General features: G+C 40.6%; 1 protein-coding gene across 7 annotated transcripts in view; it reads right to left on the bottom strand.

Annotated features, from left to right (window-relative positions):
• GOLPH3L (golgi phosphoprotein 3 like) overlaps positions 1–22,626 on the bottom strand; it is a 52,210-nt gene continuing 29,584 nt past the window's right edge. For 3 of the 7 annotated variants that reach the window (XM_077985005.1, XM_077985073.1, XM_015150744.3), the window contains exons 3-5: positions 17,999–18,130; positions 16,155–16,269; positions 1–2,528 (exon numbers count right to left, since the gene is read on the bottom strand). In XM_077985005.1, coding sequence (XP_077841131.1) covers positions 2,101–2,528; positions 16,155–16,269; positions 17,999–18,130 — 675 coding nt within the window. In that variant the 3' untranslated portion in view covers positions 1–2,100. The remainder of the gene's footprint in view (positions 2,529–16,154; positions 16,270–17,998; positions 18,131–22,626) is intronic. The other 4 variants (XM_077985211.1, XM_077985274.1, XM_077985141.1 and 1 more) reach the window with 2 other exon arrangements.

Here is a 22,626-nt window from a genome sequence, read left to right as displayed (position 1 = left end):
GAGCTGATAACTGATCTTTATTATACAGAAATGTGAAGGCCATAAGCATTAAATGAGAAGGAGTTTGGCAGTGAACATTATGCAGATTCAAACTGAAGATATCCTCGTCTTGAGATATAATATAAAAATAAACACTAAGAGTTTCAAGAAAGAACTCAATTCAACTTCTATCCCCCAATCAAGCTATAACTTTCCACAGGAAAACCTGGTTTCAATTCATGCCGAATTGTTCAAAGAAAAGAAAAAGCTAAATCAGGTAGAGACAACACATGGACTGGCTTTTGTCCTATTAGAGAGCCAGACTGAAGCTCTATTCAGTTTCACATTTAGAGATTGTTTCCTATTACAATTTATATCTCTATTTGCCTAAGAGATGCCTAAAGTGAAAAACAAAAAAATGTTAACTGAGCTGGGGAATTTTTGTGGGGCTAAGTATATTTGGCAGAGGAGATAAATGAATAAATCACTCATTTAATTATTTCTAATCAACAGGATTTAATGTCAGGTCTGGGTCATCTGTATTAGCCCTTTGACAGCTTGTTGTTCTATAATGGTCAAGAAGCACTATCCCATTAAAGTATAATAAATGCTTAACATCAGCACAACTCAGTGCCCGTCCTCTTTATATCCTCAAATACTGGACTTTATGTCAGCATGCTTTCAACACCAACTTAGCCCTTTAAATAGGATCTTTCTTAATAAAGCTTCTCATTGCCCTCACTACTGAAGTAAAAAACGTGTTAAGAGATTTGGCCAGAAAGATGGTTTTACTGAAATAAGACTGATGACTAGGAGTACATCTATGGATTAAATATAGACAAAACTACTCCCAGAACCCTTAAATATAGACGGATTTTATCAATTTATGTAGAAAGCCAAAAATAGGAAATAAAAAGATCTGGAGTTCAGATATACTGATATATTCAGCAACTGAAACTTACAATTCCTTCAATTCAGTCACAGCAGAGACATTTAAAGTAGTCTGGAGGGGTGGGTGCGGTGGCTCACGCCAGTAATCTCAGCACTTCGGGAGGCTGAGGTGGAAGAATTGCTTGAGCCCAGGAATTCAAGACCAGCCTGGGCAACAAAGCAAGACTCTGTCTCTCTAAAAAAAAAAAAAAGTCGAGTATGGCGGCATGTGCCTGTAGTCCCACCTAGTTGGGAGACTGAGGCAGGAGGATCCTTGATCCCTGGAGGTCAAGGCTGCAGTCAGCTGTGATTGCACCACTGTACTCCTCCCTGGGCAACAGCAAGACCCTGTCTCAAAAAAAAAAAAAAAAAAAAAGTGGCCTGGGGTAAACAGGACAGTCGTATACTCCAAGAATGGACATTTTCATGCCACCTCCCTTCCTTCCTTACAAATTCTAATGCTGATTGCATGAATGAGGTGTTGAGAGAGACTTTTCTTTTCTTCATTTAGACTTTTGCCCTAGTGAATGAGGGAGCAAGAGAATGCTAAGAGGGATGAGAGAATGTATTTCTGGCTCTAGGACTTTGAGATCCAGGTAATTGAATCTGGGACATTCTCATTAGGTTAGAAAAGGAAAGATGAGAAAATCACTAGCAGGATATGCAATTCCAGAGACCATCGGCTCCAAAAATTAGTTTTGTTTCTCATTGCTCCTTATTCAGTGACAGTTATTTCAATAAGCTACATTATTTAGCAGAGTCTGAGAGACAAAGGCTGTGAAAACATGTATTTAAGATAGAAAACAAACTTAGAAAAACATAATAGACGGTTCGCTTTTTATCTCATTCACATTCTATAGCTGGATAACTCAAAATCCCATTTAGATATTTCTGCTTATCCAAAAGCACACTGGGTGAAACTAAACCAAGAAATGGGAGAAAATGTTCATTGGGTACGTGTGGGTTCACCCAGTTTATTTACCTATGGAGTGGAGGTGTAGGGAGAAATAAGGTCTGCTTATAATGGTCAAGGTCTATGGAGAAGCCCTGAAGTTGTTCTCCCCAAATCACAAGTCTGATTCAAGAAAAGGAAACAAAAATGATGAAAACATCTCATCACACAAAACTCAGTGATGGGGTCTCTGACAGTCACCAGCCAGCAGGGGAAAAGGAGAAATCCACCTGCTGGCTTTAAGATTTATTGAAGGCTGCCAGCACAGCCCAGATCATTTCTGTGGCACTAGGCTTTGTCCCTTCCACTTCAGGGTCCAGTTCTACTAAGTCCTTGGCTCGATTCATTGCTACGTCATACTTGTCATCTGTCAGAGAGGAGAAGACATTCTCTAGCACATCAGAGGAGTGAGCTAGCACCAGGAGTGCTAGTGTTCGCTTGTCCATACGCTGAGGGTCATTTACCCACCGCTCTAGTACACTATCTTGAAGTTTTTTCACTAGGCGCTGTTTCTCTGTTGTATTGGTCACTGGATGAGTAGTCATGTCAAATAGCAGGAAATTCTGCTTCTCAGTGGTTAGAATACCCTTCTCTACTAGGTTCTTTGCAATGCGCTCTCGTACATTTCTCAGCTGGTACTGTAATTTGAAGGGGTTCCAGGTCTCACCTATGAGAAAAAAGAAATAGGACATAATGAACAGAAAGAGAAAAGCAAAATGAAACATGTGGTTATCTGGAACCTTGAATGGCTAAAATGATTAAAAGCATAATCTTCATTCCTCAATTCATTTAATCCTTAGTCCTTTATAATCTGGCTTTGACTCTAACCATATTTCACATTAAACCAGCTTCAAAAAATGTCACCAAGGACTTCCATATTGCTAGAGCTTATGGACTTTATTTCTGTTCTTATGTGACCTCTCTGTGACACTGTAATTATTTATGTATTTTTGAAATTCTCTTTAGGACACCAGTCTCTCCCAAATGATTTCTACTCTGTATTGCAGAACTTCTATTTGCTGGTGAAGCTGAGAGGACTGAGGTTCCCTACCCTATTTGTAGATCAGAAGCTCTATCCCAGGCCTGGTAGGCTGACAATATTGAGACTTAAATTGCTCCCATTCCAGTTTGTTCATAGATTAGAGATTCTGCAACAGAAAAGGCAAGCCAAGAAGACCAGGGGCTAACACCTCTTTCTCCCAGCACCTACTCATAGAACAGGCGGGTATCACTATAGGAGAAGTGGGCCCTTGTGCAGAAGTTCTGCCCAGGAGGGAAGGAAGGCCTGAAGAATGAAGAGCTCCAAAGCTCTGCCTGAGAGGACTGACTTTATTTGGAACACAGGGCGGAGAATCTATGCCTAAGGGTGTTGAAAACCATAGAGATCTTGGTGGAAAGCAATTATAAGGGTGCTGCTAGCTCTATGGCACTGGTATGACAAACCCAAATGGCAAAGCCTCCAGAAGTTTAACAGGCAGAACCAGAGAAACAGCCAAGAAAAGCCCTTCTGGAATCATGACCAACACTGGGGGTTGGGAGGAATGTGTGCTTGCACCAGGCTGCACCCACTCAGAAGCAATCAGAGCAGGACGTGGGGCTTGACTTGAGAGTATTCCCCAGGCCACACATAGATCTATCAAAAAGGGTGGATGCTTCACTGGCACCAAGGGCTAAAGCACAACCACTGACCAAACACTGGCTGAACAATAAGCTACACTAACTCAAAGGCAACTCCTAGGAAGCTAAACTTAAAAATAATAATAATAACCAGGCGTAGTGGTGCATGCCTCTAGTCCCAGCTACTTGGGAGGCTGAGGCAGGAGAATTGTTTGAACCCAGGAGGCAGAGGTTTCAGTCAACTGAGATTGCGCCACTGCACTCCAGCCTGAGTAACAGAGCGAGACTTCATTTCAAGAAATGAAAAATAATAAAAATAAAGAAATCACATGCACCCCTGGTGTATATCCAAGGATGTACTCTCTCTCAGAAGAAATCAGAGAGGGAACTTCTAAGTTGCTAGTTCCTTGCTGAATGTGGGGCAAAATGTAAACTCCCTGATTTGTGATGGCTGTGTCAAAATCACACACACATATCCAACAGTAAAGGATAAAAAAATTTAATTGGCTAAAAGGTATTAAGCACAACCTTTGACTAATAAGTGGCTTCTTTTTTTTTTTTGAGACTGAGTCTGGCTCTGTCGCCCAGGCTGGAGTGCAGTGGCCGGATCTCAGCTCACTGCAAGCTCCGCCTCCCGGGTTTACGCCATTCTCCTGCCTCAGCCTCCCGAGTAGCTGGGACCACAGGCACCCGCCACCTCGCCCGGCTAGTTTTTTGTATTTTTTAGTAGAGACGGGGTTTCACCGTGTTAGCCAGGATGGTCTCGATCTCCTGATCTTGTGATCCGCCCGTCTCAGCCTCCCAAAGTGCTGGGATTACAGGCTTGAGCCACCGTGCCCGGCTAATAAGTGGCTTCTACTGACCCACTGGCAACACATAGGGAGTTAGGCCAAAAGATAAAAACAAGAAAATATGAGCAGTGACATCAGAGGTTGCACAGTACAAGAGAAACAGACTTCAGAGAGCTACTGCAGGCAAGTCACTAATGAAACAAATTACCAAGCAAACAACACAATCAACCTCTAGTGGAAGGAGAAACCAGTATAGCAGGTGTCTCCAACCCCTGGATCATGGACTGGTACTGGTCCGTAGCCTGTTAGGAACCCGGCTGCACAGCAGGAGGTGAACCATGGGTGGGTAAAGCTGAGCTCCACCTCCCGTCAGCTCAGCAGTGGCATTAGGTTCCCACAGGAGTGTGAACCCTATTGTGAACTGCACATGGCAGGGATCTAGGTTCCATGTTCCTTGTGAGACTCTAATAGATGCAAAGCACTTGAATCATACTGAAACCATCCCCTCGTCCCCCACCCCAGTGGAAAAATTATCTTCCATGAAACCTGTCCTGGTGCCAAAAAGGTTGGGGACAGCTACAGTATACTATCCAGAGGTGCACGATTATCTAAAATGTCCAGTTTTTGACAAAAAGGTATGAAGTATACAAAGAATAAATTGTGACCCACTAACCCATTGAGAAGAAAAAAAGCAGGCAATGGAAACTGCCTTTGAGAATGCTAAAATGTTGGACTTTACAAAGACTACAAAGCAGCTTTTATAAATATGTTCAAAGACCTAGGAGAAACCATCACTCATCACACAGAGAATATCAATAAAGACAGAAATTATAAAAAAGAACCATTTAGGCCGGGTGCGGTGGCTCATGCCTGTAATCCCAACACTTTGGGAGGCCGAGGTGGGCGGATCATTTGAGGCCAGGAGTTCAAGACCAGCCTGGCCAACATGGCGAAACCCCATCTCTACTAAAAATACAAAAATTAGCCAGGTGTGGTGGGAACCTGTAATCCCAGCTGCTCAGGAGGCTGAGGCAGAGAATCGCTTGAACCTGGGAGGTGGAGGCTGCAATAAGCCGAAATAGCACCACTGCACTCTAGCCTGGGCAACGAAGCAAGACTCCATCTCAAAAAAAACAAAAACAAAAAAACCATTTAGAAATCCAAGAGTTAAAAGTACAACAAACAGACTGGGCATGGTGGCTCACGTCTGTAATCCCAGCACTTTGGGAGGCTGAGGCAGGCGGATTACTGGAAGTCAGGAGTTTGAGACTAGCCTGGCCAATACGGTGAAACCCTGTCTCTACTAAAAATACAAAATTAGCTGGGTATGGTGCTGTGTGCCTGTAGTTCCAGCTACTCAGGAGGCTGAGGCAGGAGAATCACTTGAACCCAGGAGGCGGAGGTTGCAGTGAGCCAAGATCGCACCATTACACTCCAGCCTGGGTGACAGAGCAAGACTCAAAAAAAAAACAAGTACAACAAACAAAATGAAAAATTCACTCAAGGGACCCAACAAGAGATCTGAGCTGGCAAAATAAAGAATCAGCAAACTTAGAGATCAAAGTTATTATGTAATATGAAGAAGGAGAAAAGAATGAAGAAAAATGAACAGACTCAGAGAAATGCGAAATATCATCAACTTGACAAACGTACATAAAATGGAAGCACCAGAAGGAGAGAAAGAGGCAGAAAAAATACTCAAGGAAGTAATGGCTAAAATCCTGCCAAATATGATGAAAAACAGTCAACCACACATTTGAGAAGCTCAACAAACTCCAAGTAGGATGAACACAAAGAGACCCATATCCAACATCATAGTAAAAATGCTGAAAACCAAAAATAAGTGGAAAATCATGAAAGCAGAAGAGAAAAATGACTGATCACATCACAGTGAAAGTTTGATAAGCTTAACAGCTGGCTTCCCATTAGAAAAAATGCAAGCCAGAAGAATGAGTAGACTTATTCAAAGTGAGGGTAGAAACTATTAGCCAAGAATCTTATAACTGGCAACTATCTTTCAAAAATAAAAGCAAAGCAGGTGTGGTGGCATGCACCAGTAGTCCCAGCTACTCAGGAGGCTGAGGCAGGAGAATCACTTGAACCCAGGAGGTGGAAGTTGCAGTGAGCTGAGATCGCGCCACTGCACTCCAGACTGGGTGACAGAGTGAGACACTGTCTCAAGGAAAAAAAAAAAAAAAAAAAAAACCCAAAACCAAAACAAAAAAAAATGAAGGCAAAGAAAAATTTCTAAAAAGGAGAAAAAATAAATACATTCCTAGATTAAAAATATCTGAAAGAGTTCACTGCTAGCAGACCTGCCTTATAGGAAATCTTAATACTAAACTAAAGGAAAGTTGTTAAGGCTGAGAGCAGGACACACTAGACAGTAATTTGAATCCACATGAACAAACAGTAAAAGTAATTATGTAAGTAATAAAAAGGATGGTATAATTGAATACTTCATCTCAACTGATTTATAAAGCAATTGCACAAAACAATATTTATATAATTGTTATTGTTGAGTTATAATTTTTAACTTTTTAAACTTTTGCACAAGGTTATAACATATAGAAATGTAATAATAGCACAAAGAAAGAGGGTGGGAAAAAAGTTGCACTGGAGTAAGCAAAATGATAACAGATGGTAATTTGAATCCGCTGGAAGAAATGAAGAAAACCAGAAATGGTAAATAAGGAGGTTAATATAACAAACTCTGTAAGTATATATTTGTGCTTTCTTCTCTTCTTTAATAATTACAACAATGAATTGTTGAATTTGTAACACATATAGATGTAACACATGTAACAATATTGGCATGGTGGGCCCATGCCTGTAATCCCAGAACTTTGGGATGCCGAGGTAGGCAGATTGCTTGAGCCCAGCAGTTTAAGACCAGCCTGGGTAGCATAGTGAAACTTTGTCTAAAAAAAAAAAACAAACAAAAACCTCAAAGCCAAAAAAACCCAAAAAGAAAAGAAACATATAGCAATATTAACACAAAAAGAGGGAGAGGGAATAGAGTAATACAGAAGTAAATTTTCCTTGGAATTAAACTTGGTATAAATCTTTTTTTTTTGAGACAGAGTCTTGCTCTGTTGCCTAAGCTGGAGTGCAGCGGCGCGATCTCGGCTCACTGAAACCTCCGCCTCCCAGGTTCAAGCTATTCTCCTGCCTCAGCCCCCCGAGTAGCTGGGATTACAGGCACACGCCACCATGCCCAGCTAATTTTTTTGTATTTTTAGTAGAGATAGGGTTTCACCATGTTGGTCAGGCTGGTCTGGAACTCCTGACTTCGTGATCCGCTTGCCTCAGCCTCCCAAAGTGCTGGGATTACAGACGTAAGCCACCGGGCCCGGGCTTTTTTTTTTTTTTTTGAGACAGAGTCTCGTACTGTCGCCTGGGTTAGAGTGCAATGGCACGATCTCGGCTCACTGCAACCTCTGCCTCCCGGGTTCAAGCGATTCTCCTGCCTCAGCCTCCTATGTTGGATTTACTGGAGAAAAACTTGAAAGCAACCTTTTTTTTTTTTTTTTTTTTTTTTTTTTTTTTTTTTTTTGAGACAGGGTCTTGCTTTGTTGCCAGGCTGGAGTGGAGTGGTGTGATCTTGACTCACTGCAGCCACCACCTCCCCAGACCAAGTGATCCTCACGTCTCAGCCTCCTGAGTAGCTGGGACTATAGGTGTGTACCACCATGTTCAGCTAATTTTGTGTCTTGTAGAGACGAGGTCTCACTGTTGACCAGGCTAATCTCAAATTCCTGGACTCAAGTGATCTTCCCATCTGGGCCTCCCAAAGTACTGGGATTACAGGTGTGAGCCACCACACCCACTACAACTATCTTTTATTTTATTTTATTTTTTGAGACGGAGTTTCACTCTTGTTGCCCAGGTTGTAGTGCAGTGGCACAATCTTGGCCCACTGCAACCTCCCAGGTTCAAGTGATTCTCCTGCCTCAGCCTCCCAAGTAGCTGGTATTACAGGTGCCCGCCACCACGCCCAGCTAATTTTTGTATTTTTAGTACAGATGGGGTTTCACCATGTTGGCCAGGCTGGTCTTGAACTCCTGACCTCAAGTGATCCACCCGCCTTGGCCTTCCAAAGTGCTGGGATTACAGGTGTGAGCCACCGTGCCTGGCCACAACTGTCTTAAAGATGCTCAAAAAAAAAAGGATAAAGACAGGAGAACAATGTATAAACAAAATAATATCAATAAAGATATAGAGAAAGGGACCAAAAGGAAATTCTGCAGCTAAAACTTATAATAACTGAAATAAAAAAATATTTCTCCTGCCTCAGCCTCCTATGTTGGATTTACTCGGGGGGCCAGGCGTGGTGGCTCATGCCTGTAATCCCAGCACTTTGGGAGGCCAAGGTGGGTGGGGTCACTTGAGGTCAGGAGTTCAAGACCAGCGTGGCCAACATAGCGAAACCCTATCTCTACTAAAAATACAAAAATTAGCCAGTGTGGTGGTGGGAGCCTGTAATCCCTGCTACTCAGGAGGCTGAGGCAGGGAGAATTGCTTGAACCTAGGAGGCAGAGGTTGCAGTGAACCAAGATTGTGCCATTGCACTCCAGTCTGGGCAACAAAGCAAGACATTCTGTTTAAAAAAAAAAAAAAAACCTAAAAACAAACAAATTTGAAGAAGCAGAAGAAATAATCAGCAAGCAGTTCCTTGTTACGATACACCCCCCAGATCAATAGGGCAATATTATAGCTACATTTGAGCCTTTTCCTTTTAAATTTGGGAAACGCCATGAGGTGCCTGTCTCAGGCCCGTTCCTAACCAGGGCATTTCCGGCTCAGGCCACTCCCTCACCCCTGTACAATGTCTGTCCCCCGCCACAGCCAGTAGTACTGCAGTAGATTTACGCTGCACAAAAGCTGTGAGCCTTCTGCCTGGGGAACTCCCGCAAAAGGTCCCAACAGGAGTCTGTGGACCCTTGCCAGCGAGGATGATAGAATTACTTCTAGGAAGGTCTAGTTTAAGTTTAAAAGGAGTACAAATACATACAAGAGTCATTGATTCAGATTACAATGGGGAAATTCAAATTGTTATATCTACTTCTGTTCCCTGGAAAGCAGAGCCAGGAGAGCATATAGCACAGCTCCTGATTGTGCCTTATGTGGGAATGGGGAAAAGTGAAATTAAATGAACAGGAGGATTTGGAAGCAAAAATAAACAAGGCAAAGCTGCTTATTGGATGAATCAAATTACTGATAAATGTCCTACCTGTGAGATAACTATTCAGGGAAAGAAACTTAAACGTTTGGTAGATAGAGGAGCAGACATTTCAATCATTTCTCTACAGCACTGGCTGTCTGTGTGGCCAATTAAACCTACTCAATTTAACATAGTTGGAGTTGGTAAAGCCCTTGACATATATCAAAGTAGTTATACTTTGCATTGTGAAGGGCCCAATGGATAACCTGGGACTATTCAACCAATTATAACTTCTGTACCTATAAATTTATGGGGAAGAGATTTATTACAATGGGGAGCACAAGTTCTAATTCCTGAGCAATTACATAGCCCTCAAAGTCAACATATGATGCATGAAATGAGGCATGCCCCTGTTATGGAACTAGGAAAAAAATTCGCAAAGTTTGAAGGAACCACTTCAAGGGGAAAGACAAAGTTCCTGCCAAGGTTTAGGATACCATTTTTGATGGCAGCCATTGTTAAGCCTCCAGAACCTGTATCTTTAAAATGGTTAACAGATAAGCCAATTTGGATAGAACAATGGCCGCTAAGTAAAGGGAAACTAGAGGCTTTAAAGGACTTCGTTAATAAACAATTAGGAAACGGACACATAGCTCCAACATGTTTCCCTTGGAATTCTCCAGTTTTGGTAATTAAGAAAAAATCAGATAAATGGAGAATGTTAACAGATCTTAGAGCCACCAATTCAGTTATGCAACCTATGAGGGCATTACAGCCAGGACTGCCTTCTCCTGCTATAATTCCGAAAAATTGGCCTTTAATAGTCATAGATTTAAAAGACTGTTTCTTTACTATTCCCTTAGCTGAGCAAGACTGTGAATGGTTTGCATTTACAATTCCTGCGGTAAACAACCTGCAGCCTGCTAAGCATTTTCACTGGAAAGTGTTGCCACAAGGCATGTTAAACAGTCCAACAATTTGCCAGATGTATATAAGGCAAGCAATTGAACCTACTCATAAAAAATTTTCACAGTGTTACATTATTCATTATATGGATGATATACTTTGTGCTGCCCCCACTCGAGAAATATTACTCCAATGTTATGATTACTTGCAAAATTTGATTTCTCACACTGGTTTAATTATAGCTCCTGACAAAATTCAGACTACTACTCTTTACTCCTACTTGGGGACCTTAGTAAATGACACTACCATTGTGCCACAGGAAGTAGCCATACGTAGGGATCAATTGAAAACATTAAATGACTTTCAAAAATTACTAGGGGACATTAATTGGTTACAACCTGCTCTAGGCATCCTACCTATGCCATGAGTAATCTATTTTCTATCCTTAGAGGAGATTCTAGCCTCATTAGCCCTCGGCAATTAACAAAAGAAGTTGAGGCAGAGCTGCAGCAAATCGAAAAGCAAGTCCATAAAGCTCAAATAAATAGAATAGATCCAGAGAAGACTCTAGATTTGTTAATTTTTCCAACTCAGCATTCACCTACTGGTGTCATTGTCTAAGAGCAGAACTTAGTAGAATGGCTTTTTCTTCCACATACTAATTCACAGACTCAAACTCCTTATCGCTACTATGATAGAAAATGGGAGAACTCGGATTGTTAAATTACATGGATATGATCCTGGAAAAATTGTTGTCCCTCTCACAAAGGCACAAATACAGCAAGCTTTTATAAATAATCTTACTTGGCAAACCCATTTAGCTGACTTTGTGGGTATTCTCGATAATCCTTTTCCTAAAATGAAACTGTTTCAATTTTTGAAACTGACTAATTGGATTCCCCCTAGAATAACTAAATTTAAACCAATTGAAGGTGTTGAGAATGTTTTTACAGATGGGTCTGATAATGGTAAAGTTTCTTATTTTGGCTCTAAAGGTAAAGTTTTACAGATGCCCTATACTTCAGCTCAAAAAGCAGAGCTTGTAGCTGTAATTGAGGTATTGACTGCTTTTAATATGCCTATTAATGTGATTTCTGATTCTTCATATGTGGTTCATTCCACACAGTTAATTGAAAATGCTCAGTTATAATTTCATACAGATGAACAACTGATGACTTTATTTACCCAACTGCAAACAGCAGTTAGGAGTAGAATGCACCCTTTTTACATCACTCACATTAGGACTCATAAACCTCTTCCAGGACCTTTAACTGAAAGGAATCAAATGGCTGATTGCCCAGTTGCTAATGCAGTATCTAATGCCAAACACTTTCACAATTTAACCCATGTTAATGCTTCTGGTCTCAAATGCAGATATAGCATTACCTGGAAAGAAGCTAAAGTTATTATCCAGCAAGCCCAACTCGCCAAATGGTACATTCCTCATCTTTTACAGGAGGAGTTAATCCTCGAAGATTGGAACTTAATTCTCTTTGGCAAATGGATGTCACACATGTTCCCTCATTTGGGAGACTAGATTATGTGCACGTATGTGTGGACACCTTTTCTCACTTTGTCTGGGCTACATGCCAATCAGGAGAGTCTTCTGCCTGTGTTAAACATCACCTTTTGCAGTGTTTTGTGGTGATGGGCATTCCAGCTTCTATTAAAACAGATAATGTCCCAGGCTATACTAGCCAAGCTCTAGCTACATTTTTCTCCATATGGAATATTAAACACATTACTGATATCCCATATAATTCTCAAGGACAAGCCATAGTGGAAAGAATGAACCTCTCCCTGAAACAGCAGTTGCAAAAACAAAACGGGGGGGAAATAGGGATTACATGACACCCAATATACAACTGAATCTAGCATTATTAACTTCAAATTTTTCGAGACTGCCTAAAGGCCAGATGTTATCAGCAGCTGAACAGCATCTACAGAAACCAGCTGCAATGACAGAAGCAAAACAACTGGTTTGGTGGAGAGATCTGATAAGAAAAAGTTGGGAAATAGGTAAAACAATAACTTGGGGTAGAGGTTATGCTTGTGTTTCTCCAGGACCGAATCAACACTGATTTGGATGCCATCAAGACACCTAAAACCTTATCATGAGACAGATGCCGAGGAAGAGATTCCGGGAGGATCCCGAGGACCCCCCGGTTGCAGCCATGTTGAGACTGATGCTGAGGAGGACCCCAACTGTCACAAGCAACACCCGTCGAACACAGCCACCCACCTGGGGAGAGATCAAGAAGCTGTCACAGATGGCAGAAGAAAACCTGAGGAAAGCGGGACAACCAGTCACAATGAGTAATTTCACAATAGCTATGATAGTGGTTACCACCACTGCCATGAGTATTCCTTCAACAAGGGCTGGCACAGAGAACAATTATACTTATTGGGCATATTTATCAATCTTGGCTGGCAATAATGCCTGGATGTAATCACTCTATGACAGTTACACATGCTTTCTGATCTCAGTATTTGCCATAATAATTCTGCTCCTATAATTGAGGCATACCGCCCTCAAAAACCTATTTGTAAACAAAATTGAACCTGACCAGAAAAAAATGAACATACTTGTTTAGGAAGATTGCATTGTAGAACACGAAGAGGTGCTGCGCAACAATTCCTATGGAATCATTATTGATTGGTCCCCTAAGGGGATGTTTAGCTTGAATTGCACCTCTCAGTCTGCATGCCATGGCCACACTATGTTCAGTTGGTCTGAACAAAATGATCAGATGGTAGAAATGGTAAGAAGTATGGCAAGAGTTCCTATTATCTGGAAACGTGGCAAAAGAGTGGCACCTCAACCTCAAATGATATGGCCCGCTGTAGGGGCTAAATGTAAGGATTTGTAGAAACTATTAATAGCACTTAATGAGATCAAAATTTGGGAAAGAATAAAAAAGCATCTAGAAGGACACTCTACAAACTTGTCTTTGGATATTGCAAAATTAAAAGAACAAATATTTAAGGCATCCCAGGCACACCTGACCTTAATGCCAGGAACTGGAGTGCATGAAGGAGCTGCAGATGGATTAACAGCTAGTAACCCATTAAAATGGATAAAAACACTTGGAAGTTCTGTGATTTCAATGATGATTGTGTTATTAATCTGTGTTGTTTGTCTTTGTATAGACTGAGGATGCGGATCCTGACCCCTGTGAGAAGTAGCTCACCTTGACAAAGCTGCCTTTGCTTTCATTGCTTTGCAAAACAAAGAAGGGGGACATGTTGGGAATAGGCCCCAAAAATCTGGCCATAAACTGGCCATAAACAAAATCTCTGCAGCACTGTGACATGCTTGTGATGGCCTTGACACCCACACTGGAAAACTGTGGGTTTACCAGAATGAGGGCAAGGAACACCTGGCCCACCCATAGTGGAAAACTGCTTAAAGTATTCTTAAACCACGAACAATAGCATGAGCGATCTGTGCCTTAAGGACATGTTCATGCTGCAGATAACTAGCCAGGGCCCATCCCTTTATTTAAGCCCATCCCTTTATTTCCCACTAGGAATACTTTTAGTAAACCTCATGACTGGCTTGCTGTCAATAAATATGTAGGTAAATCTCTGTTCAAGGCTCTCAGCTCTGAAGGCTGTGAGACCCCTAATTTCCCACTCCACACTCTATTTTTCTGTGTATGTGTGTCTTTAATTCCTCTAGCGCCTCTGGGTTAGGGTCGCCATGACTGAGCTGTTCTTGGTAAGATTAATATCCAGAATATATACAAAGAACTTCTGGCCAGGCACGGTGGTTCACACCTGAAATCCCAGCACTTTGGGAGACCAAGATGGGTAGACTGTCTGAGCTTAGGAGTTCAGAGACCAACCTGGGCGACATAGCAAAACCCTGTCTCCACCAAAACTACAAAAAATTAGCCAGGTGTGATGGTGCATGCCCATAGTCCCAGTTACTCGGGAGGCTGAGGTGGGAGGACCCTTGAGCCCGGGAGGTAGAGATTGCAGTGAGCTGAGATCGCACCACTGCACTCCATCCTGGGTGACAGAGTGATACCCCATCTCATAAATAAATACAAAACAAACCCTCAACAACAAAACAATCAAACTTAAAAATGGAAAAAGTATTTTATATTTCTCCACAGAGGATATATAAATGGTCAGTAAGCACATAAAAATATGCTCAATATTTTTAGTCAATAGGAATGACATGAAAACTATTTTCATTTGAAAATAAAAATCAAAACCACAATGAGATAACATTTCAGACCTACTCGAATGCCTATAATTAAAAAAAGAAAAGAAAGAGAAGAACAAGTGGTTATCAGGATGTGGATAAATTGGAACCCTGGTGCACTACTGGTGGGAATATAAAATGGTGCAGTCTCTGTGGAAATGTCTGGTGATTTCTCAAAGGTTAAACTGCCATATGACCCAGCAATTCTATTCCTAGGTATATATCCAAAAGAATTAAAAGCAGGAACTTGAACAGATATTTGTATATCAATGTTAACAGCAGCATTGTTCATAATAGCCAAAAGGTGGAATCCATCAACAGATGAATAGTTAAACAAAAATGTTATATACATACAATGGAATATCACTCAACCATAAAAAGGAATGAAATTTTGATATATGCTGTGACATGAATGGACCTTGAAAACATTATGCTTAGTGAATAAGCTAGGCAAAGTAATGACAGATATTGTATAATTCTACTTATATGAGGTACCTAGAGTAAGCAAATTCATACAGACAAAAAGTAGAATAGAGGTTGCCAGGGACTAGGGGGAGAGAGAAAGAGGAAGTTATCATTTAATAGGTACAGAGTTTTAGGGGGTAATGATGAGGAAGCTTTCGGTATAGTATAGATAGAGGTGATGGTTACAAAATACTGCAAATATATTTAATTTCACAGAATTGTACACTTAAGCCATTAAGAATGGCTAAAATAATAATAAATGTTGGCTGGGTGTGGTGGCTCACGCCTATAATCCCAGCACTTTGGGAGGCCGAGGTGGGCAGATCTTGAAGTCAAGAGTTCAAGACCAGCCTGGCCAACATGGTGAAACCCTGTCTACTAAGAATACAAAAAGTAGCTGGGTGTGGTGGCACGTGCCTGTAATCCTAGCTACTTGGGAGGCTGAAGCAGGAGAATCACTTGAACCTGGAAGGCAGAGGTTGCAGTGAGCTGAGATCGTGTCACTGTACTCCAGCCTGGGAGACAGAGCAAGACTCCATCTCGGAAAATAAATAAATAAATAAATAAATAAATAAATAAATGTTATATTTTACCACAATAAAAATGTTACTCGATTTACCATATGACCCAGTTATCTACTCCTAGCTACACACCCACAATAAATGAAAACATGTTCAAATAAAAACTTGTCCATGCATGTTCACAGCAGTATTATTCACAACAGCCAAAATGTGGAAATAACCCAAATATTCATCAACTGATGACTGGATAAACAAATGTGGAATGGCCATGCAATAAAATATTATTTGGCAAATTAAAACTGGGAAATTCTAATAAGAATAATAGATTGCATCAATGCCAATATTCTCATTGTCCTCTCTATAAAGATGTTTTAAAAGTTTCTTGTGAAGAATACTGTTAAAGAGCTTTTGGGGTGGGGTGGCAGAAGATAAGGTGAAGCTTTGGAAAACTTTAGGTATCAATTAGCCATGCTTTTTCTGTCCCTCATTAGAATTAAATAGTGAACCACATCTATCTCATCCAGCATGATGAATTTCGGTACTTCTTTTACTAAATTTCAGGGTAGGATAAAGATAACGAAGTGTGAAATTCATATATTATTTTAAGTCATCTTACCAGTGAGTAGCTCTATCCATGTTTGGACAGTTTCTGTGGGTTCAGTTGCTTTGATGTGTTTGAGAGTTTCATCCAGTAAAACATCACCTGTTGGACTGTCTGACTTTAGCAGTACCTTTGAGAAAAGGAGAAAGAAGGAACCCTGATTCCTTCACTTCATTCAAGTTAAAATCTTTCAATATATCATATATATGTTACTGGTTAAGTGTTGCAAGAAATGTAAGGAAGCATAATATACTGTCCCTATCCTCAAGAAGTTTAAAATATAGTATGGAGTGATAATGTGAAGACAAAAATAACATTGGAAGTGGGCCCTAGTGACAAACTGAATATGAATGATAATGGAGAAAAGTTTCAATAACAACTCATTTTGAGTCTGGAAACCAACTTTTGAAACCATTAATAAAGGTAGGAAACATCTGGGCTCAGTTTTGAAACCATTAATAAAGGTAGGAAACATCTGTAGGAAACATGCCAGTAATCCTAGCACTTTGAGAGGTTGAGGCGGGTGGATCACCTGAGTTTGAGACCAGCCCGGGCAACATGGCAATATCTTGTCTCTATTAAAAAAATTAAAATTTACATAAATAAATAAATAAATAAAGGTAGGAAAGCCAGAAAAGGAAGTCAGTTTTGGGGAAAGGTTGATAATTTGATTTTCTTTGTTTTTTGTTAAGTTTAGTTTTAAATGATATGGGATAGCCAAGTTGAAATTTCTAGCCAATAGTTAAATATGTTTCTGGAGGTGGAAAAACAAAACCTGCCTAGAAATTTGAAAATTAATCTCATGAAGGTGACAGATGAAGCTATAAAGGTAAATGATATCTCTGAAGGGACAGAAAATCACTCAAGGGATACAAACTGAGACTTGGATGTTAAGGAATGGAGAAGTAAGGAAACAGTGTACAGTCAGAGAAGCAAGAGAAAAAGATAATAACAAAGGCCAAGAATGAAGAAAGTTTCGAAGTGATAACAATTGTCAAATGCCACATATAGGTGAAAAGAGAAAAATAAATCAAAGACTGAAAAGAAGCTGGTGATACCTAAGAATGTAGTTTAAGTTCAGTGCTTAGGATGATAAAGAAGTTGTGAGTGGAAAAATTCAGTAAGAAAATGGATACAGGAGTATGGTTGGAAAGGACTTGCAGTAAATGGAAGGAAAGAGAATAGTTATTGGAGAATAACCAGGGTTAATCAATGACTGATCTGACCCATATGAGTCCCTCCCCCTACATCATACTCTATTTCGTAATTTTTTTTTTTTGAGATGGAGTCTTGCACTGTCGTCCAGGATGGAGTGTGGTGGCCTGATCTTGGCTCACTGCAAGCTGCGCCTTCTAGGTTAACGCCATTCTCCTGCCTCAGCCTACCGAGTAGCTGGGACTACAGGCGCCTGCCACAATGCCCAGCTAATTTTTTTAAAAAATATTTTTTTGTAGAGACGGGGTTTCACTGTGTTAGCCAGGATGGTCTTGATCTCCTGACCTCGTGATCCACCTGCCTTGGCCTCCCAAAGTGCTGGGATTACAAGCATGAGCCACTGCGCCTGGTTATTTCATAATGTTATAGTTATAGATATAGGAGGAGTTTAATCAACAGCATCCTAAGTGTGATTTTTCTGCATAAAAAAGGAAGACAAAACCAGGAGCTTCCTATAACTCTTTGGACTATGGATACTTTGATTTCTCCCTCTTGCTATAGGATAATTAACCTGTTTAGCCAATGGAACTGTTGAGTCAGTGATATTTATTTTATCTTACTACTCAAATCTTTCTGTTCTTCCCAAATGTACTGTTGGTATTTGCCTTTCCATAAGCCATGGACGTTCACAGAGGATTCAGTACCTTTCTGTCTAGTAGTCGCTTCTTACGCATGGTCGGGGGTTCCAGATAGATTCGACCCCGCATGGCCAGCTCTATCAGGATGCCCCCTCGCAGGCCAGATGATATGCAGTCATTCCAGAAAGATGTGTAACCCTAGGAAAGGAGAAAAGAGAAGAGAAAGAATGTTCTGAGAGGAATACTGACTTCCAGCAGGCACCCTAAGAACAGGCCACTTTGTTGTGATTCGTTTCACATCATACTACATGAACTCAAAGCAAAGTACAGAGTAAGAGAAGATGATGTTTCTTTAATCCTCTTAAACACCCCCAAATAAGATTTTCTGTCTGATTTCAAGATCTTTAGTGAATTCCCATGGTTTGCTGCCAGTCAATAAATGACGTGCAATTTTTTTTTTTTTTTTTGAGACAGGGTCTCGCTTTTTCCCGCAGGTTGAAATGCAGTGGCATGATCATGGCTCATTGTAGCCTTGACCTCCTGGGCTCAAGCAATCCTTCCATCTCAGCCTCCCGAGTAGCTGGGACTACAGGTATGTGCCACCATGCCTGGCTATTTTAAAAAAAATATTTTTTTGTAGAGACAAGGTCTTGCTATGTTGCCCATGCTGGTCTCCAACTCCTGGCCTCAAGCTATCCTCCCACCTTGGCCTCCCAAAGTGTTGGCATTACAGACATGAGTGACTGCACCTGGCTTGACATGCAAAATTTTAATTTTTGAGGAGAATTTTGGCTTTTCTTGAAATCTGTTTCCATGACACTAAATTTCAGAGTGGGGTAAAATAAGTCAGAAAAAAGTAAAAACCATTTGCGCTTTTAATCCTCCTAGATATGTATTAATTTGAAGTTTGGAGATGGAGACTTGCTCTGTCTCCTAGACTGGAGTGCAGTGGCATGATCTCAGTTCACTGCAACCTCCACCTCCTGGGTTCAAGTGATTCTCCTGCCTCAGCCTCCTGAGTAGCTGGGATTACAGGTGTCAGCTAATTTTTATATTTTTAGTAGAGATGGGGTTTCACTATGTTAGTCAGGCTGGTCTCAAACTCCTGACCTTGTCATCTGCCAGCCTCAGTCTCCTAAAGTGCTGGGAATACAGGAGTGAGCCACCGTGCCCGGCCAATTTGAAGTTCTTTTATTTTTTTATTTTTCTTTTCTTTTATTTTTATTTTTATTTATTTATTTATTTTTTTGAGATGGAGTCTTGCTCTGTAGCCTGGGCTGAAGTGCAGTGGCCAGATCTCAGCTCACTGCAAGCTCCGCCTCCCGGGTTTACGCCATTCTCCTGCCTCAGCCTCTGGAGTAGCTGGGACTACAGGCGCCCGCCACCTCGCCCGGCTAGTTTTTTGTATTTTTAGTAGAGACGGGGTTTCACCGTGTTAGCCAGGATGGTCTCGATCTCCTGACCTCGTGATCCGCCCGTCTCAGCCTCCCAAAGTGCTGGGATTACAGGCTTGAGCCACCGCGCCCGGCCTGAAGTTCTTTTAATGGAAGGTATAATAGAAACCCACTGTCATTAAGCGCCTTGGGTATGTTACTTAACCTTTCTGAAGTACATTGTCCTCATCTATAAAATGCAGACACTAATATATATTTCCACAAGATTGTTGTGAGGGTTACATGAGATGCAATATATAAGAAAGCATTTAGTATAGTGCCTGGCATATAGCAGGCACTTAAAATGTTAGTTCCCCTTCCCTTTGTATAGGGAATATACATATAAGAGAGCCACTGGTATTGTCTAACAGCAGTAAGTAACATCTAATTACTAATGTCGATTGAATACTTGTTATATACTAGATATGTGCTAATACTTATTATGTACTAGATTTGTGCTAAGCTTTTTACCTGCACTATCTGATTATATCTTCACAACAACCCTATAAAGGAAGTACTACTACTATCCACACGTTAAAGATGAGAAAACTAAGGTTTACAGAGGTTATGCAGCATAACAGAGGTCACAAAGCTAAATAAAGAAATTTTTAAGTGGTTGTTTTTTAGTGCTGTTTTACTGATAGATCACAGTTGTGCATATTCTGGGGTTACTTTTTTTTTTTTTTAAGAGATGGGGTGGGGTCTTGCTCTGTTACCCAGGCTGAAGTGCAGTGGGGCCATTATAACTCATTGTAGACTTGAACACCTGGGCTCAAACAGTTGTCCTGCCTCAGCCTCCTAAGTAGCTCAGACTACAGACATGAGCCATTGCACCTAGCTAAAATAACTTTTTATTTAAAAAAATTTTAAATTCAATTTTCCTCTTTACTGGCTTGGAAGTTATGTACTTTTAGAAGTTATCCTTGAAATTTTAACATGCATGATATATTAATTTAAAATTAACATAAAACCTAAATTTTAAATATTAATATTTTAACCACTTTCTTATTGTCCAGTACTGTCTTTTTTTAGCCTCAGAAATTATATATCATCATCATCATCATTATTATTTTATACAGGTAGCACTTGTTTATATTTACACAGGTTCTTATGAATTTCTTTGCTCACCATTCCTTCTTGTATCTCAGACTTCCTTTCTGGTACCCTTTTCCTTCTTCCTAAAGTAGAATTTCCTTAAGTGAAAGTCTGTTGGACGCAGTTTCTATTTTGCTTATCTGAAATGTCTTTGTATTTCACCATCATCCTTGAAAGACAGTTTCTCTGGAGATAAAATTCCAGGTTGATCATTTTCTCTTATCACATTGAAGATAGTATGCCTTACTCTTCCAGCTTCTAATACAGCAGTGAGACATCTATCTTTCTTACTGATTGTGGTTTCTTTGTAGGTGGTGTATCTTTTCTTTGGTCCTTTAAGATCTTCTCTCTTGGTGTTTTGCAGTTTGACTACAACATGACTGTGCATGAATTTATTTATTCTGTTTGGTATATGTTGTGCTTCCTATAACCGTGGTTTCATTTCTTAGCTTCAAAAATTCTCAGCTCTTAGGTCTCTATTTTCTTTATTCTTTCCTTCTAGGACTTCAGTATTTCTTATTTTAATCCCCTGTCTTTTAACCTCTCTTTTGTATTTTCCATTTGCTTGTTCTCTGTATTGCTTTCTGGAGAGTTTTTGTTTGTTTGTTTGTTTTTGAGACGGAGTCTTGTTCTGTCGCCCAGGCTGGAGTGCAATGGCACAATCTCGGCTCACCGCAACCTCCATCTCCCGGGTTCAAGCAATTCTCCTGCCTCAGCCTTCCAAGTAGATGGGATTACAGGCACACAACACCACGCCCGGCTAATTTTTGTATTTTTGTGGAGACGGAGTTTTACCATGTTGGCCAGGCTGGTCTTGAACTCCTGACCTCAGGTGATCCGCCTGCCTCGGCCTCCCAAAGTGCTGGAATTACAAGCATGAGCTACCACGTCCAGCCTCTGGAGAGTTTTTAAAAAATATCTGGCTTCCTATTTACTAATTCAAAGTAACCCTGAGATTTTGATTTCAGTAATTTTTCATTAGTAAAAGTTTTATTTAGTTATTTTTTACATTTGCCTGGTGATTTGTGATTTTTTGCTATTCATTTTGTGATTATTTTATTTCTTTAAAAACGTCATATTTTTAGTTTATTTTAATATGTGACTATATATGGAGTCTTTGAAATCTGACAATATCTGAGGACTTTGTCACTTCTTCCTTGTTTGTATGTTTGATGATCTTTAAGAGGTTCACAATTTAACATTTTGTGAATTTATGAGATTTTGGAGGCCTAAATTGAGGACCTCTTCCTCCAGAGGGAAAGATCTGCATTTGTTTCTGCCAAGAGCCAAGTACAGAGGGAATATGGGAGTGCTACACAACTGGGAGCACATTTAAGCCTAGTTTTCCCACTTTACCTCCACCATCAAGTTTATTCCTGACCAACCAACTCCTGAATCTCAAGACTGATTTGGTAGTTTACCCCAGGGTAATTTGATCCTCATGTTATCTTTATTGCTCACCTCTTGGATTTTAATTTTGGTGTTTGGGGGCCCCTTGAAGATTATTTCTACTTTCCAAGACTCAATAATACATTAAACATTAAGCTTATCAAGACTTAATATCTGACCACCATACTGCCAGGCCTAGAGGATCTCTAATTCTATTTTTCCTGCTATAGCCAGGATAATCTTTAACGTCAAGTATAATAATATAACTCCCTGCCCTCATGCTTAAAAATCTTTCAAACATCCTCTCAGCCTTAAGGATGGAATCCAAATGGCTTTGTATAGCATTTAAACTAAGTGGCTGGTGGGGCACAGTGGCTCCCACCTGTAATCCCAGCTACTCCAGAGGCTAATGCAGGAGGATTGCTTGAGGCCAAGAGTTGGCTGGCCTTTGGGAACATGGTGAGACCTTGTGAAAAAACAAAACAAAACAAAACAAAACAAAACAAATCAAAAGTGGTTATTCACTAGCCTTTTCTTTTTTTTTTTTTTTGGACGGAGTCTCGCTCTGTCACCCAGGTTGGAGTGCAGTGGCACGATCTCAGCTCACTGTAAGCTCTGCCTCCTGGGTTCACGCCATTCTCCTGCCTCAGCCTCCCGAGTAGCTGGGACTACAGGCGCCCGCCACCACACCCGGCTAATTTTTTTTTGTATTTTTAGTAGAAATGGGGTTTCACCATGTTAGCCAGGATGGTCTCAATCTCCTGATCTTGTGATCCG

Source organism: Macaca mulatta, chromosome 1, assembly GCF_049350105.2.
Source record: "Macaca mulatta isolate MMU2019108-1 chromosome 1, T2T-MMU8v2.0, whole genome shotgun sequence".
Taxonomy (NCBI): domain Eukaryota; kingdom Metazoa; phylum Chordata; class Mammalia; order Primates; family Cercopithecidae; genus Macaca; species Macaca mulatta.
The sequence above is the reverse complement of the archived record's forward strand: the minus strand, read 5'-3'. Positions and strand labels throughout refer to the sequence as shown.